This window comes from Drosophila albomicans, chromosome X (assembly GCF_009650485.2).
Source record: "Drosophila albomicans strain 15112-1751.03 chromosome X, ASM965048v2, whole genome shotgun sequence".
Classification (NCBI taxonomy): domain Eukaryota; kingdom Metazoa; phylum Arthropoda; class Insecta; order Diptera; family Drosophilidae; genus Drosophila; species Drosophila albomicans.
Window position 1 is genome coordinate 29,521,666 of NC_047627.2, and position 18,460 is coordinate 29,540,125.

Consider the following 18,460-nt stretch of genomic DNA (forward strand, 5'->3'; position numbering starts at 1 on the left):
TATGAAGAGAATACGTTCTGAGTTTACAATCTCAATTTTATAATAGTCTTTAAAATTCGCGAATTAACTAAGATAATATTTTATGAATGATATCTTTACGCTCGATATTTTATAATAGTCTTTAAAATTCGAGAATTTACTATAATAATATTTTCTGAATTACATCTTTACAATCTACATTTTATAACAAGTCTTCAAAATTCGTGAATTTAGTACTGATTTACATCTATTTTATATAAAAGTCTTAAAAATTTGTGAATTTATTAAGGGAATATTTTCTGAATGAGATCTTTGGTCCGCATTTTATAATAGTCTTTCAAATTTGTGAATTTACTAAGAGAATATATTCTTAATAAGAGTTTAACGGTCCATATTATATAATAGTCTTTAAAATTCGTGAATTAAGTCCCGATTTACATCTAAATTATATAGGAATCTGGGAAATTTCGTGGACTCCGATATTGTCCCCCATTCAATGGAATCTTTAGTGTATAAATGAGATAACAGTCTTAAAAGTTCGTGAATTTATGAAGAGAATATTTTCTGAATTACATCTTTACAATCTACATTTTATAATAGTCTTTAAAATTCGTGAATTTAGTCCAGATTTACATCTAAATTATATAATATAAGAGTCTTTGAAATGCGTGAATTTATTAAGAGAATATATTTTTGCATGATATCTTTACCGTTTTATAATAGTCGTAAATTTAGTGAAACAAATTTCCTTAATTACATCCTAATTATATTCAACTAATTCAGCTAATTTTGGAAGTCGTAAGAAGAAAACAAAAAAGTGCACAATGGAATTCATTTAATGATAAATAACTTTCATGCAAAGCCATTTCTATAAACTTCTATTTCTATAAATGATAAAGTTCACAAATCATATATTGATCGTTTTTCAATGACAGATTTGTTTTGTTGTTTCAGATATTGGGTATTATCAACACCACATTTAAATTTGTTGTACTCTAAATACGATCTTCGCATCTTTATTCTAATGCTAATCGTTCTTATCGTGTACTGTATTTTTCCCATCTCTTCACATTGATAATCTCTGGCCTTATAAACTCTGCCATCATCAATTAGCCCCTCGTTACCCTGAAGCTTTGCATAGAACTTGCATAGAGATTTTCCGCATGTGAAAATTCATTGCGGTTACAAAAAACCAAAAATGGGAAAAACACTTGCAACGATTCCCATGGACATTCCCACGTTTGTTCGGGTTGTTTTTGGCCTGTGCTGTGTGTGCTATGCTGTGCTGTCATTTATCAGGACATGGCAGGCATAGAGACACACACACGGGGGGCGACTCGACACTCATTTGAATAAAAGCAAATGTAACGTGCGCTCAAGCGCAGTGCCTTGTACCTTACCGTCTCTCATGGCAACAGAGCACGAGAGGTGGAGAAAAACACAACTTCCCAACTCAGCCTGAATTCCTAGCGATCGCTTATGCAAATGTTGCTGTATTCTAGGAGAGAGAAAGAAAGAGAGAGAGAGAGAGAGAGTGTCCTGTGTGTCCTTGCATGGTTCGCCGCTTATGAAAATGAACATGATATGCTGATTTAATTCCTCGTTTTTTTTTTTTTGTTCATTCTCATTGCGTCCCTGCTCTTGTCCATTGTGCTGGGGATGGGACGCTCTAACTAAGACCCTTTGGCCCATAGAGCACACACATCACATCAGCAACGGCGTATAACATATGGCTCTGGAAACTGTCCTCTGACTGTCGTATCTATCCCCGTGTATAGGTGTGTTTAATGCTAATGACGGTGCATGTTTCATTGTCATTAAACGTACTACACTACAGCAGAAAAAAACGTTTTTAAAAACGTAAAACCGTTAAAACATTTGAAAATTTAACGAGTCCTTGATGGCATCAGTTCACGGGAAAAGTTCAGTATGGACTTTTAATTCAGGCAAACTTTCATTTAAACTCTACAAAAATTCGTTAGTTAAAATATTCTTAGTAATGGAAATGGTTCGGATTCTTTTGCAGCCTTTATATTGCTTGAATGATGTGGACGTAGCGAAGATTTTTTGAACATACAAGAATTAGTGCAGTGTTTATGATTTCTGTAAATTCAGATAAAAATTGTTGAAGTTATTTAAGGAATAGGTTTATATGGGAAAAAATGCCTACTCACTACGGGTCTTAGTTGCTTCAGCTGGCAATTTAGTATATTATGGTATATTTTTAATGTACTATATCAATATACCTAATATAGTCTTTGGTATGCTCTTAGTATTTTACACTCTTCGGTATATTTTCAATGTAGTACTATATAAATATACCAAATATAGTCTTTGGTATATTTGTAGTATTTAGCACTGTGGTATATTTTAAATGTAGTACTATTTCAATATACTAAATACCACACTTGGTATATTTTCAGTATTTTTGCGGTATATTTTAAGAATAATAACGCACTGTTTTGCTCTTATTCAAAACGATTAGCGAATAGCTTTCTTACTTATTTCGAATTTCCTTATGTGACTTTACACGCCCTCGAACGTTGATCAAATTCTTCAACTTCTGAAATGCTGTTACTAAAATGATAAAAGAAAACTTTGTTTGATTTTGGGTTTTAAGAGCATATATAATTAACTTTTTAATTCAACATCGTAAACATCTCAGCTTAATGCTAGACAAAAAAAAGGTTGACTTAAGTCTAAGAAAAAAAAAAGTTTAGGTAATAAATCTTAAATATGAATTCTAAATTTAAAAGTTAACGTGATGGTTTTGTGTAGTTTGTTGTCTTTGCTTTTTTTTTTGGGATCGAGGTTTCTTTTTTAGTTTTGGGATACATGTTTTGGTCTCGGTTTATCACTAAGTTGACTATGCTAGTGACAGCTACAGCTATTTACAATTGGGGCGGAAGGAGAACTCGAGCAGGCGGGAAAAGTGTTGTGTTGTGTTGTGTGAAAGGTTAAGCTTAGAGGCCGCCAACGGTGCCAGCATCCGATTTGGGTGTGTGAGCCTCCCACCAGTCGATGGCATCGATCATGCTCTCATCGGAGAGACAACCGCCGGCGGTGTTGGTCGATTGATCGTGCAGGACATCGGTGAATTCCTTTTTGAAGCTGGGCAAACCGACAACGACATTATCGTAGAATGAAGTCGCCGGTTCTTGGTCATAGAAAGCGGGCAACACGGGGGAGCAAAGTAGTTGCTGTTGCTGTTGTTGTTGCTGGAAGTTGTTGTTGATTGCTGGCGGAGAATTGCAGTTGTTGTTGTTGTTGTTGGCGACATGCCTAAAATCGCCCTCGCTGTATTCCTGTTTGATCAGTTGCTGCTGCTGCTGTCGTTGTTGTTGTAGCAGTTGTTGTTGCTGTTGCTGCTGCTGTTGTTGTTGTTGTGCGGCACACGCCTGCAACAAGAGTTCATTAGCAACGGCAACGGCGACAGGTGAAACTGCAACTGCAACTGCAACAGCAGCGGCAGCAGCAGCGGCGGCGTCGTCGTCATTCGGTGGTTGATGCAATGATGAACTGCTGCGTCGTGTTTCTGTTGTTGTTGTTGCTGGCGAGCTGCTGGGACTGGTTGTTGTTGTTGTTGTTAGTGGCACGGGCGATCGCGATAAAGTCGAGGTAAATTTTACACATTCACCGTTGCTTGGGGCAGCTGGCGCAGCTGCAACACCGTTGCTGCTGCTGCTCAGGCAATTTGTGGCAATTAATGCATTAAAATGCTCCTCATCCAAACTGGAGCTATCCTGTGAGCCAGCTCCGAGTCCACTCGCTGTCAGCATATCCGGCGTTAGCAGCTGATACGTGCTTGTGCCCGGAATTCGCACATATTGCAAACCATTCAACGTTGTCACACTCGGCAGCAACTCCTCCTCCGTTGTTGTTGTTGTTGGCTCTGCTGCATTGGCATTGCTATCGAGCATCGTCGTTGTTGCCATCGAATGCGATTCATCCAAATGCGGTGCATCCAACTCATAGTTGCTCAGCGAATCATCGAATTGTTCGTCGAGGCCATCGAACTCATCCTTGATGAACATGAAGCTATCATCGCCACTGGACGAACTATTTGAATTGCTGCAGCCAAGCGGCGGAAAGTCGAAGCCCAGCAAACGTTCCAAGCTTCGAATGTACTCGACGGCCATGCGCAATGTTTCCACCTTGGAGAGTTTCTTGCTGGCGCCACGTCCGGCGCCTTGGGCCTCAAATGCCTCGGACACCTCTTCGGGAATGCGTTCGCGCAGCGCGGCAAATCCATTGTTCACCTGCTTGACGCGATTGCGTTCGCGGGCGTTGCGCCTTGCCACCGCTTGTGGCAGTGGCAAACCTTTACGTCCTGGTGTTCCCGCTGGTCGATTGATCAGCTCCAGTTTCTCCTGCTGACGCAACGTGAGTGGCTTTGCTTGAGGTTGTGGCTGCTGAGGTTGTTGCTGCTGCTGCTGAGATTGTTGCTGACTCTTTTTACTGAGCTTGGTGCGTTTGGTTGCCGCTGGCGTCTTATTGGCTCCATTCACATTGCACTTGGCATCGCCCAACGGTCGCTTGCGTGTCGATGATGTTGCGGATGCTGTTGGTGTGGTTGCTGCTGTCGCATTGTGCACGGTACCGAGCATGCCAAAGTCTTTGATTTTCCGTATGATGGTGTTTTGATTGCTAAAATGTTGTTGCTGCAACGCATTGGCGCCGCTTTCGCTTAGCACATTGTGAACGGTCATCTTTTGAAAGGGTTTGCTGACACCCAACGATTTCACTTGCTGATGTCCCGTGTTCTCCTTGCTGTGGTTGCTGCTGTTGTTGGAGGAGGTGTTGTTGCTGCTGCGTTGGGTTGTTGTTGCTGGCGGTGGCGATGGGCTGAAGCTTAAAGCAGCCATTTCTCTGAACTCTGTTTCGCTGGCTGACTAAAGTTGAACTGAGAGTCGAATTGTGTTTGGTTTTCCTTCGTTTTTTGTATTTTTGTAGATAGGTCCTTACGGTAGGACAGCTGCTAGCGTTCTGTGTCGCGTGCCCGACAAAATGTCATGGGGCGTCAGCGGCTGCGTCGTCGTCGTCGTCGTCGTCAGCGTCAACGTCAGCGTCGAACGTTGGCAGCGCTGCGCAGCGCAACGGAAATGACTTCGTTGACTGATGGCGCACACAACACAATGCACAACGAACATAATAATAGCAGCGTCAGCAGCAGCAGCGAAGGATACCCGAAGGATACGTTATTTCTGCTGCTGTTGCTGACGTTGGCTGCGCCTGCGTCTGTCGCTTATGTAAAACATAATGAAATGAAAACAACAAACGGCATTTATTTCACACACACACACACACACATGACTTTTCATCCCCTAGGTATTGGGTGTCCCTCGCTTTGCCAGCTCACTCACACACACGCACACACACCTCAGTCAGTCAGTCAGTCAGTTAGTTTTTGGTCTGTCAGTTTCGGCTTTTGGGAAAACTAACATCTGATCGTACCTCCTCTACCTCCTCGGCTCCTACTTTCAGTGCCTTCTCCAGTCACTACCTTCCCATAAGGGTGGTTTGCTGCGGTCCAAGTTTTGCGCCTTTTGCCTTTTACATAACCATATTTCGTTTCGTATCGTGTCGTGTTTATATACCGCCCCTCGCACACACATAAACACCAAGAGCAGCAACGACTCAGTCGACAGCGACTGCAATCGCTATTAAGCTCGCCAGCCAAAAGTTAGAGTGTGATAGGTATAGCTAGAATGAGATAGTCAGATATAGTCTTAGTTATATGTACACCTTGGTTCCCACACAAGCGCATAGATCACCTTATGGCAAAAGCCTGCAACCTCAACCTATACATACACATTTCCCAGCAAAAGTCTCTTAAGACTTTTAATAATTTCAGAGATCTGTAGTGATAGTTCTAGCTAGAAAGAGATAGATAGTCAGCTCTAGTCAGATACACCTTGGTTCCCACACAAGCGCATAGATCACCTTATGGCAAAAGCCTGCAACCTCAACTATACAAACATATTTCCCAGCAAAAGTCTCTTTAGTCTTTTAATAATTTCAGAGATATGTAGTGATAGTTTTAGCTAGAAAGAGATAGATAGTCAGCTATATAATCAGATACACCTTGGTTCCCACATAAGCGCATAGATCACCTTATGCTAAAATCCCGGAACTTCAATTCATCATGAGCTCGCTCCTTGAGTTTCTTAGTTTAGCACTTCATTCGATTCAGGTTTATGAAGTTTAATTCCCAATGAGTTATATTGTCAGGTATAGTCAGATATATATATGTATATACATGCGCATAGATCACCTTATGGCAAAAGCCAAGAATTACAATTAGATATTTTCCAACAGAAGTCTATAGTTTGCTATTATCATGAGGTCGCTCCTTAAGTCTCTTAATAATTTTAGACTAGGACTTTATTCAGGTTCAGGCTTATGAAATTTATTTCTCAATATATATACATACATATATATGCTATCTAGCTAGCACCATCCTGAGCTCGCTTCGATTAACACTTCATTCAGGTTCAGGTTTATAAAGTTAATTTCCCAAATTTGGAATATACAAGATTTATATCCAGCTTTCATCATAGTTCACACTTTAGACTTATAAAGTTCATTTCTCAAATTCTCAATTTCGAGACACAAGTTTTACTTCTATAACTTTCATCACTTTATAAAATTTTCCCATAACTTTTCTTGACAAATGTTGTGCATTGAAGACGTCAACTCGCGCAAGTTTTCCACTTAATCACTTTGGGTGTTATTCGCATTGTTCGTCTTTAGGTTTTTCCAGAGTGCCGCGTGAGACTTTTACGCCTGTCGCCTTTTCAAATTGGCATGCTCGGTTTTCTGTTCTCGGTTTTCTTTGCGAATGAAAGATCTACTACAATGAGGGTACTGTTGTTGCCAACCCCCTGTGAGGGGTGTGGAGGGGTGTCCTATGATCATAATTCTTAATCATTGCACATTTGTCTTCTCTGTTTTCTTGTGCGAAATCATTTGCCAATTGTTGAACTAATTAAAGAACGAAGAGGAAACGTAAAAGTAAAAGTAAGAGTAAGAGTCTTGGGTTAAGTTTGCTTCTTCTACCAAATTTGTATGGCTATAAATTCTAATTAAAATTGACAAGATCAGCGTTTAGCAATGGGCTGTACCTATTGAGTAAGGATTGGGCATTGGTTTGGGCAATTAGTAGGGTGCTCTTGTGCACGGTGGGAAAATACATTTCTTACGTTTCTCGACGTGTTGCACAAAGCTTGAAACTAGTTTTGCAATCTTTTTTTTGGGGAATAGATCCTCTTCGATCCTTCTGACTATACTTGACAGTAATTGTGTGTGTGTGTTGCTTACGGTGCTTTTAATGTTGTTTGTTGTGCCAGGTAGTTGAACATGGACCTGAACACACAACCAGAGTGCTCATTGTGTGCGTGTGTGTGTGTGAGTGTGTGTGTGTGAGTGTGTGTGTGTACTTGCTACACAATTTATAAACTTGAGTTCACTTGAAAAGTTCAAGGAAACGTCTACGAAACCGAAGAGGAAGCAGCGCAAGGATAAGAACTACCGGTTTGCCCCGGCTTTTAGCTCCTTCCTTTAACTTCATCTCTTCATCTTCTTCTTCATCTCCTTTTGCTTCCACATTGAAAAGGAGTCAATAGTGGTGTGCGTGCGTATTCCTTTCTTGATCCTTGATCGCCTTTGTTGCTGACGACGACGACGACGACGACGATGACGACGCTTTGACTTGGTTGCTTCCCACTTTGCCGTTCTGAACGCGACACGCCCCGAGCAAGGCTTGAAAGGATCTCTCCCTTTCTCTCTTTCTCTCTCCCTCTCTTTCTCGCTCTGTCTATCTTGGAAGAAGCTGCTCTTCTGTTTGGTGTGCTTTATGCAAGTCAAGTAGCGCCCGTAGTAGAAATTATAATAATAAATAAATAAATTTGAGAACTGCTGTTGATCATAATGATGATCGTCATCAGCCTGAGATGATCACGTTGATGATCAAGCAACCCCTTTTTTTTACATTTAAGGATTTATAATTTCAACTCGTCGCCCTAACATCAATCGGGGTTGAAATCACATTAATGCGCTGCTCACAAATATGTCAAGTCGGGCGATTATTATTATAAGCATTATAATAATTATTATTTCTCATACCCTGTTGTCATTAAAAGATGGCAAAAGGGTAGCACTATGCAGTAAATTAACATTTTTTGTAAACTTTAAGCTAAAGTCTTTTTTTTATTACAATTTGAAATGAAATTTGAAATGAATGAATGAAATGACTTAGCTAAGATTGCTCTTCAATGTTGTTTTTACAGGGTATTTCAAAGTCGTGCCAATGATTTACTCTGTTTTATAATACAGTTTTTAGTTTAATTTTTTTCTTTGTCGAAAGGGGCTCCGACACATTATGCATATGTATGTGCTGCATAATAAATAACTGAGAATTTGTTGTGGTCTTTTTTGGGTTCGGATTGCGATCAACCCTTAACATCATTTCTTAGCTGCCATAACAGTATACAAAAAATGAAAGCAAAATTTAATAAGTTTTCTCAACAATTTCGTGCAAATGTTTAACTAGATTTTCATCATCGAACCCGATACGATTTCAACTTTCAATCTTGCGCACATCCTGTCCAGGATGCTCCTCGCCTTTGACTTTCATCTTTTGGCGGCTTGAGAAAATACAACATTTTGTGTAAATACCAAATTCAAAAGAGAAGAGATTCGGGATTCGGGATTTATTTGCATGCTGTGGGCATCGATTTCACTGGGAATGTGAACCGAATATGTGAATGAATGAATGAATCAGGGAAAGAATATGAATATAGATGAAGAGTGAAATTTTTGGGAAATGTAAAGTGAAAGCAGAAACAACACATTCAAACATCCCTTTCAGCTTCGTCCGTCAACTCACACTTGCTGTCCGTAAATCAATCAAGCAAAACATTTTAAGCACTTTTTCCTCCAGCCATAATATTAGCTTTATGAGTAGAAGTGTTCTTCTTCGTCGTCGTGTTGTAATCCGATCGAGACAAGAGCCAACTGATGAAATACATGACGTTCCGTTCCCGTACACGGTAGTCCCGAATTTCCTCATCGCTTGCTACTTGTCGTCGACTCAAGTGCCCCTCCACATGGAAGAAGAAGTACTACGTATGTCCTTACCTCTCCTGTATCCGCAGGACTCCCAGCCCAGCAGCATCTGTGCACACAGTTGTGCGCACATAAATTGACTTTTCTATTCAGGAATTTCATTTATTTCGTTTTCTTGTTGTATTTTGTCGGCTTTGCTTCTCCACAGTTTTGAGTGCACACAAGGAATTATGAATTTATGAGTGCACACTTTTGGGCATTCGATTGCAGTAAGGAAACTTCAAGCGGAAATCCCTTGCAGAGTCACCAACTTGGTGAGCCGAAAATGTGTCTGAGAGAAAATACATGAATCAAAAAGCCCTGGGGGGCTAACAAGGATATGTCAAGTGGGAATCAACATAATAAGAGTGGGAATCATAAGCTGAAAAGCCAAGTGGAAGACTTTGAGAATGAGCATTAAAATTTCATGATAATAGTAATATAGTAACTAACTTGATTAGTGCGATGCTTTACATTTTCAATTTGATGTTTAGCTAAAATTGTACTATTTATGAACAGTTTTAGCACCTTAAATTTGAAAGCAAAAGAAGTAAATATCAGCTTCATATTAATAGTTATTTATGGGTTTACTATTTTGTTGTTTTTATATCCGCTACCCATTAAGTAAAAGGGTATTATAACTTTGTGAATGCAGGAAATGTATGCACCAGGGAAAAGGAGGCATCTCCGACCCTATAAAGTATTATATATATATTCTTGATCAGCGACAACATACTAGACGATATAGCCATGTCCGTCTGTTCATCTGTAGGAACACCTAAATCTCAGAGATAGATTAGAGATTAGATATAATCCGTTTTCCACAGCATTTGTTATACGCCTACTTTCTACAAGTCTACTTTCTTTGGCTGATAATCTGGTATATTTTACACTCTATGGTATATTTTGCATGTTGTACTATACCAATATAGTAAAAATAGCATTTGGTATATTTTTAGTATTTCACACTATATGATATATTTTGAATTCAGTACAATATAAATATATCAAATAAAGCTTTTGGTATATTTTCAGTATTTTTGCGGTATATTAATTTTGTATATTTTAAGAATAATACTACACTACTTTGTTTTTATTCAACTTTTTTTTTTTTTTTTTAGTATTTTTGCGGTATATTAATTTTGTATATTTTAAGAATAATACTACATTACTTTGTTTTTATTCAAAATGTTTTTTTTTTTTTTTTTTTTGAATTTTTACGGTATATTAATTTGGTATATTTTAAAATGAATACCACACTATCGTGCTAGCACACTCGGGTTTCTTACTTATATTATTAAAATTTTTTATTAAATTTTTTAAAGTGTTAGTTAGTTCTTATTTATTTAAGAATATTGACTATGAAATTCTTGTATTAACTGACATTGATTCAAAACTTCCTGAAGTCGTTTAAAAGTGTAAAAGCGCTGATCGTTAATCTTTCTTTGGACTAGTCCTAAAAGCAAAACTATCCACTTGAGTGCAGTTGTGTGTAGTGTAGATCCCCCGAATGAATAGCTAGATGGATAGATGTGTGTGCCATTGTCTGCTTGTTCCCATATATGGGCAAAAGGAGTGGCGCGTGCGCCGAAAGTGTGCGTTCGTGCGGAAGAGTCGACGTCCAGTTGGCCAGAACAATGGAGTAGCATAGTCGAAGTGAAAAGCGAAAATTGTAATTGAAGTTGAAATTGAAATTGAAATTTTCCAGCAAATGGCAAAAATCGGGGTGCATGGGATAAGCGCACGTGCGCAGGATACGAATTTGAGTTTATATGCAAAGGAATTGGGAATCGAAACAATAAATGCTACCTGAGAGAGGGAGAGGGAAAGAGAAAGAGAAGGAAAGTATTGCGGAATGTTCTAGCACATGGGAATGGCATTGGGTGGTGTTTTTATGGGTGGGGGGTTGAACTGTCTATAAATTATGTTCACCCTCTCACATGGCTCAATCTAAGTTGCGAGAGAGCGAGAATCAACAAATGAATCGGGATAATCAAGAGAGACCGGTTTTTTGACGCCAACAACAACCACTGTGCACAGTGGCCCCGGGAAGGATCAGTCGAGGTCTCTCTCTCTCGCTCTCTCTCTCTTTGTTGTTTGCCTTGCCTGCCTAATGCCCATTGTTGGCCGTGTCCCGTGTCCTGTGTGTCCCGAGTGTCCCGTGCCCGTGCCCGGGCCACTGGATCGCCATTGGCAGCCGCGAAAAACATCTGCTCCTGCTGCAATCGCTCAAATTGCCTCGTTCCTCGTTCCTTTCTGGTTCTTTGGTGGCAATCAAACTATCAGCAAATGGTACGTGCAACCCCTATTGGAGTTTTATGTTGCTGCTGCACGTTGTTGCTGTTGTTGTTGTTGCTGTTGCTGTTGCTGTTGCTCTGGCATTTTGTCAACAACAAATGTCCACCTTTGAGTTCGCTTTGCGCTGCTATTTTGGAGTGTGCGTGAGCGCGCGCGCCGTCATCCGTTTTACTCTGCCTACGCTCCCCTCACATCCTCAAGTTCCAACAGGATTAGTGACGCTATGCACAAGTATCTGTGTGTATTTGTATTTGTATTTGTGCTTGTGCGTTACACTCTCTTGGTGGTGTTCGCTTGGCTCTGTCGGGGCGTCGTCAGCAACTTTTCCCCCTACTTCTCCTTTTTTTTTTGGGCTTTTGTTAAAGTCGTCCTTATTATTGTGCGCTACAGTCAAACATTGTGCGTGGGGCATTTGACTTGGCGATGTTCTTCATCGTTTATTCTTCATCGAGATATTAATCGTTTGAGTTGTCATTGGACAGTTTTATGGTCTTTAAAAGCCATTAAGAAATTGAGAATTCTTTTATCTTATAGATGGCAACATTTCTTTAGACATTTATTAAAATGTTAGTGCTTTCTTTTATCTCATAGAAAATGTCATTCGTATATTGTAGATGGTCGAGAGTCTTTTGATTAAACAGAAGAATTGATATTTATTCACCCTTCTAAATGTTATTTATGCTATTTTACTTTTAAATATTATGATCTTGAACATCGTATTGAAATCGTCATATTGTTCTGTAAATTTGTTATACAAGTATATTTGTTATATATTTTATATATGTATGCATATTAAGTATATACATACATATAGTTATTAAATCTGTTAATAGTTGAATTATATTATAATTCTTTAAACGGATAAAAATGTTCAAAAATTTTTAGTACTAAGAATTTTAGTGGTAACATCATAAAACATTAATATTATGTTGATTCCCAGTACATTTGATATAAGTTCCAAGTTTTTATTAATATGAGGAGCAATTCTTAAAGTTTAAAGACCAAAAATCTTATAAGATAAAACAAAAATGTTTCGTATTTTTTTCCTACTACTTATTTATTTTTACTTTGATATAAAATGATTCGCAACAGCTGGACTAATTGAGTTATCAACGAAAAAATTCGAAGTTAGATACAAATTTTATATTAATTTCTATGGATTACAAAATTTTGTAACTTAAATTTAGTATTATTGGTCTTATTTTGAGAATTTAGCATTTTTCATATTACTGTTATTTATTTTAAGAATTTCTTAAAGAGGTCTTATTCTAAAAACACAATTTTTATGAATGATCTTGATTTTGGAAATTGGTGTTTTTATCAGTGTAACATATATTATAGGTGTATGGACTAATGTATATATACATATGTATATATATATATACATATTTTGTATTTTATTATAATTCGTTATCTACATATATCATATTTGCTTTTAAAGCTTATTCAATTAAAAAAATGAGGTATGTCCGGTTTCCTGTAGGAGATTAAAGCTTCCCGCATAGCGCATTCAACAGTCTTCATAGCTGAAACCAATGGCAACAGTTTTTCACCTTCTCACCCCAATGCAAAACTTATTCAAAGGAATGTCTGTGTGTGTGTGTGTGTGTGCGTAATTGCAACTTTTTTTGCAATGGACCGAGAGGGTGACTGCGCAGGCGCAACAATAGCCAACGCGAAACAAAACAGCAACAACAACAACTACAACAACAATGCGTAATAAGGGGTTAGTGATGGGACGGGGGGTGGGGGTTGAGTGTAAAAGGAAGAGGAAGAGAGTACAATGCGCGAAATTAATACGCGAACAATTGGAAATTGAAATGAAATCTATTTGAATAACTGATTAGATCGAAAAGCTCTTTTCTCTTTTATTTTGTTCTGTTGCATGGGTGATGCATCAAACTTGTTGCCGCTGGGCTGCTAAAAAGGGATGCAGGATGCAGGATGCCAAGGATAATGGACCATGAGGGGTGGCGGCGCACGCGCAAAAGGTCCTTCAAACATGGAATTTAATCAGTGACAAGAGCGTTGCGGAATTATGCAAATCACGCGACCAGTAATTAAACGGAAACTTTTTTTTGTCGGTCCTTAGGGGATAACAGCTAAAAATTTGAAATTTGAAATTAACAAAAAAAAAAGAAAGGAAACAAAAATATGTTATGTTTGTGTCGTTGTGTAAAAATGCCCTTGGAAATTATGAAATAACTAACAAGGTTGCAAATTTTCGTGTCCTAGTCAGAATATCGAATTTTATACAGGCGTATTAGTGTATTATTTTTATTATTTGTATTTTTCAGAGCTTTTGCTCATTCGATTAGTTAGTTTTATAATTACTTTAGTAATAATAATGATGATGTTATATGTATGATCTATGATCTTTCAATTCTGATTTAAAAATGTGTGTTTTTTTTTAATTTAATGGAACTATAATCAATGATCTTTCAATTCTGATTTAAAACTGAATAAAAATCCTTTGGCTGAGCTTTCATAAACTATTTTTGTTGGTTGATTTTAGATAAGCAACAAACCTTAGATAAAAATCGATGAATATTATATGAAATTTGAAATAGCTCAAAAGGGATCAAATGGATGTTGTATTCTAGACAGTTTTTGGGGGGTTGAAAAAATAGATCATTGAATGCGTTACACATTAAGCCATAGAATTATATTACCCGTTCGCTCTGTGAAAAATGAATGGAATTTTGAATATACATAAAAATAAAGGGGGAATGCACAGAGCTAAACAAAAATTCAACCACTTTAATTTGTAGAACGAAATGACCTTGCAGAGAAGTCGGCACCCGATCGTCAGAGTCAGAGTCAGAGTCCTAGCCATAGCAATAGCCATGGCCAGCAACAGAAAGAGTGAGATAAAGAGAGAGAGACGCGGCTGGACTGAGGCTTACATATTAATGAGCCGCGTGTGGCACAACTGGCAAAGGGACACACACAGAAATGAAATCAATGACTTTGGTGTCTGCTGCTGCTGCTGCCCGCCTGATGTCCGCGTGTCCCCTATCACCTAGCACCTTTACCCTGCCCCTGCCCCTGCCCCTGTTGCTGCCACTGTGCCGCTCTGTTGCAGCTACCCCTTGTCAGTGCCACTGTGCGCGCACGCGCGTTTTGAAGTCGCGCCGCTGCAGGTGTTGAATGAACTGGTTGCGTTACGCCTTATATATCATCTAGCCATGCAGGATGCCTTCTCAATTCAACTCAACTCGACTCAACTCGACACGACTTGGGCCAACTCCTAAATGGACACTCTCGAAATACTTGAGTTTAGGTCGCGTTTTTAGCATAATTTTTACATGTTACTCTTAGGCAAAGCGCCGAGGGACGCGTAAAGATCTTGCGGGGTTTTGGCATTGATGGATCTTAATTAGTGCACGCATCTTTGAATCCTTTTCCTTTTACCAGTTTCTTTGGTTTCGTGTAGAGCAACTATAAAGTAATTTAGACTTTAAATGCTAATCTTAGTATAAAGAAATCTACATTCAAGTGAGCTCGATTGTGAAATGCCAAATACCGATTTTTAATAACAGAAAAATAGTGCGGTATTCATTTTAAAATATACCAAATTAATATACCATAAAAAGACTAAAAATATACCAAATTATGTATTTGGTATATTGATATATGTGTGGTATGCGCCAAATACTAAAAATATACCAAAGTCTATACTTGGTATATTGATAAAGTATCACATTTAAAATATACTATAGAGTGAAAAATATACTAGATTGTCAGCCAAAGCAAAAAATAATCCGCTACTCATAAAATATACTCAATTTATATACTGCAAAAACGCAAAAATATACCGAAGGCCATATTTGGTATATTGTTGAAGTACTATTACTACTATTAGAAATATACCATACAGGTCAAAATACACACATTGTATCCTATGAATAGCGGGTATAAAAATAAAGTATCAATCTTTTCTTAAAGTTTGGAATTCAATTTTTGAATTTAAGGCCCCTTACAAAAATCCTTTATTTTACTGTTGTTGATCAGTTTTGTAGCTATTGCTTTAACTCTTTCAATTTTGCTGCTGTTTTTGATGGCTGTTAAATTCAATACTCTTTAGGCATTGCTTTGATTCAATGATTTCTATGTCAAGCGTTGATTTCCTGCTTGCTAACGATAACGATAATGATGATGATGTTGGCAATAGCGATGGCGATGTTAATGATGATATTTCTCTTTTGTAGAAAATACATTTGGCGTAATTACCACAACCCGTTCCTTTTGTGTGTGCGTGTGTGTGTGTGGAAGCCACGCTTCATTGCATCCTTGAGAATTGGCAAAAAAAAAAAGAAAGAAAAAGGTTTGAAAGTACTCACTGTCTGGGATTGAAAAATATTTACGGGCCGCTGCATTTAAGCGATGCGGTTAGACATCGAGCTCTTGTTACTCTCTCTCTCTCTCTCTCTCTCTGCAGATCGAATGAGGATTTAAATGCACTTGAATGATCGCTTGAGCGATCTTAGAGCGCGCTGAATGCGTCAAAAGTGAATTGTAGCTCAAGGATTATGAGCTACTGAAGTATGCCGCTGCGCCAGGATCAGGATCAGGAACAGGATCAGCATCAAACGGCGACTACTTGCTGTCGCCAACTGCTGCGAGTTGAGTTGTATGTTAAGATGTAGATGCAGCGTGTGGTGTGCGCACTTGAAATTGGAACAGACTCAGGAACGGACGACAATTAACCTTTAATCGCTGTTGTAGCACTTTGGCTTGTGCTCTCTGCCTACGATAAGATACTAACTTGGCCCTGTCATTCTAACAACCTGCGCACGACAAATTATGGCCCTTACGATAAGATATTGTTACAGCTGCTTTAGCTCTTACTATTGCTCCTGCTCCTGCTGTCCTTGTTTTATGATTAATCATAAGTTGCCTCTGGTTCTATTCTGTTTTTTTTTTATATTTCTTAGTTCTTCTACAATTTCATGGAATTTCATTGCCCCATTGATGACAGACAGTAGCCTTCCATCTTCTTGTTTGATTAAATGATTTGTGCATTTAGTTGATTCTTTTATTCAGTTCAGCAGTTTCAGATTGTTTTGTTTTGGGTGCAACAATTGATTGACCAGACTTGGCCTCCGATATCATGTTGAACCTGTGAATGGACTCACTCCCTGATCTTGGTCTCTGACCCCGGGAACGGGAATCTACGATGTTTGCCTCCTATTCTATTTGGCATGTTGCAATGTTTACTCAAAACAAGCCCTCGCCAAACAAAAACATGACAAACGCCCCGTTTTTTTTCTTTTCTTTTCTTTTCTTATTATATTTTACGCTTCTTGTATTCACAACTTTGTTTATTTTTATATTATTTCTCCCTCGTCTCCTGTCCCATATCTCTTCTGCCATTCGTATTTTTGCACTTGTTTGTATTTTTGCTCAATTAAAAAAGTTTCCTTGTATTTTCCATCCAGTTTTTCTCAGTTTTACACATCGAACTCATTGTTTTGGGATGCGTTTGCTTTTCTCATTGTGACTTCTTGGGTTACCTTTTGGGATGATTGCCCAATGCGATCAATGTGCCCACATGCTGTGCGTTTGTTGTTTGGCTGTGGAAAAATTGTGAAAAAATTTCATGCATTGTTCAACGGCAACAATTTCTTGGCTCCTTCGCCATTTACTCTGCCATTCTTTATGCATTTTCCACGGAAATTACGAATGGCATTTAACAAAAATCAACTAGATAGTATGGCATTTATATTACATGCACGATTGATTGTCTTCTCTTTTAATAGCTCACCAGTTTTTGACCTTTTACTGTATGAACTATTTTTTGTTTAATGCTATCAGAGCTCAGATCTCTTTAGACAAACTGCTGATAAAAGGAAGATTTAAGAACTATATATGATTGCAAATGAAATAAATAATACTATTCCATTCTGATGGAGTAAAAGTTTTAATTAAATAATGCTGAAAATATTGGATTAAGAAGAATTATTTCCAGAATTGTGCAGAATGCACTCTGGTATATTCTATACTCTATGGTATATTTTCAATGTAATAGTTTATTGATATATCAAATGTTGCATTCGGTTTCTTATGGTATTTTGTTCAGTATGATAATTTTGTATATTTTCAGAATAATAACACACTGTTTTGCCTTCACTCTATGATATAGTTTAGATGTAGTAGTGTATTGATATACCAAATGTAGACTTTGGTATATTTTCATATTTTTTGCAGTATTATAATTATATATGTAATATACCAAATGTAGCATTCGGTAAATTTTGATGTTTTTCTTCAGTATAATTTTTTGCACCTTTTTTGCCTTTACTCTATGATATATTTTTCATGTAAAAGTAAATTTATATACCAAGTGTAGCCTTCGGTATATTTTGGTATTTTGATCAGTATGATAATTTTGTATATTTTAAGAATAATACCACATTGTTGTGCATTAATTGAAAATAGGTAGCGAGTGTCTTACTTATTAAAAATTATCAAATCAAAGTTAATTAAAAATAATAAAAATGCATACGACTTATCCCTATTCTCTGTATAGCAAAAAGTTAAATAGAAACGTTTTAACTGTGATATGTAATGCGCATTCTTTCGTTAAGCAGATTACGAAATGCAGTTCAACTCTTTGGAGATGTGCTTTACTTAAGAGTTCGACCCATGTCTGCTTTTCTTCAATATAGATTTGTGCAATCTTCTCTTGTGCTGGTTGTGCAAATGTTTATGTTCGTATTTATGGCACAGAGCATAATCCTTTTTGAGTAGCAGCCAAAACATTTTCTTAGCTGCTGCAGCAGCTCAAGAATATTGCGCAAATATCAGTCTACAACAACAACAAGAATTGCCCCTTATGTTCGTCCTTCGTCCTGGCTGCCTTGCAGGCTGTGTCAATAAGATATATCACTGCCATATAGTGTGTTGTGTCCATTGTTGGCCTAGAAAACATTTTGCAGAAACCACAAAAATTGGTACACAAAACGTTGTTCTGTTGTTCCAGCTTCTGGGAATGTCTCCTCCTTAAACAGAGATTCAAGATTGTCTCTCACGTTTTTTTTTTCTCTCCGTTCCATTCCGTGTTCTTTTTCCAACT

At 37.9% G+C, this 18,460-nt stretch overlaps 2 protein-coding genes across 2 annotated transcripts in view; one reads left to right on the forward strand and one right to left on the reverse strand.

Annotated features, from left to right (window-relative positions):
• LOC117571689 (lysosomal aspartic protease-like) overlaps positions 1 to 18,460 on the forward strand; it is a 195,498-nt gene that overhangs the window by 137,271 nt on the left and 39,767 nt on the right. The gene's annotated exons all lie outside the window — the stretch shown is intronic.
• On the reverse strand, positions 2,602 to 4,914 carry LOC117565623 (achaete-scute complex protein T8). Its single transcript, XM_052001881.1, has one exon. It carries the CDS (start codon positions 4,842 to 4,844, stop codon positions 2,943 to 2,945), a length of 1,902 nt encoding a protein of 633 aa, XP_051857841.1. The 5' UTR covers positions 4,845 to 4,914; the 3' UTR covers positions 2,602 to 2,942.

What these genes read in the sequence shown, in the direction of transcription:
- LOC117565623 (XM_052001881.1), bottom strand. Translation starts at nt 4,844, where the DNA reads ATGGCTGCTTTAAGCTTCAGCCCATCGCCACCGCCAGCAACAACAACC.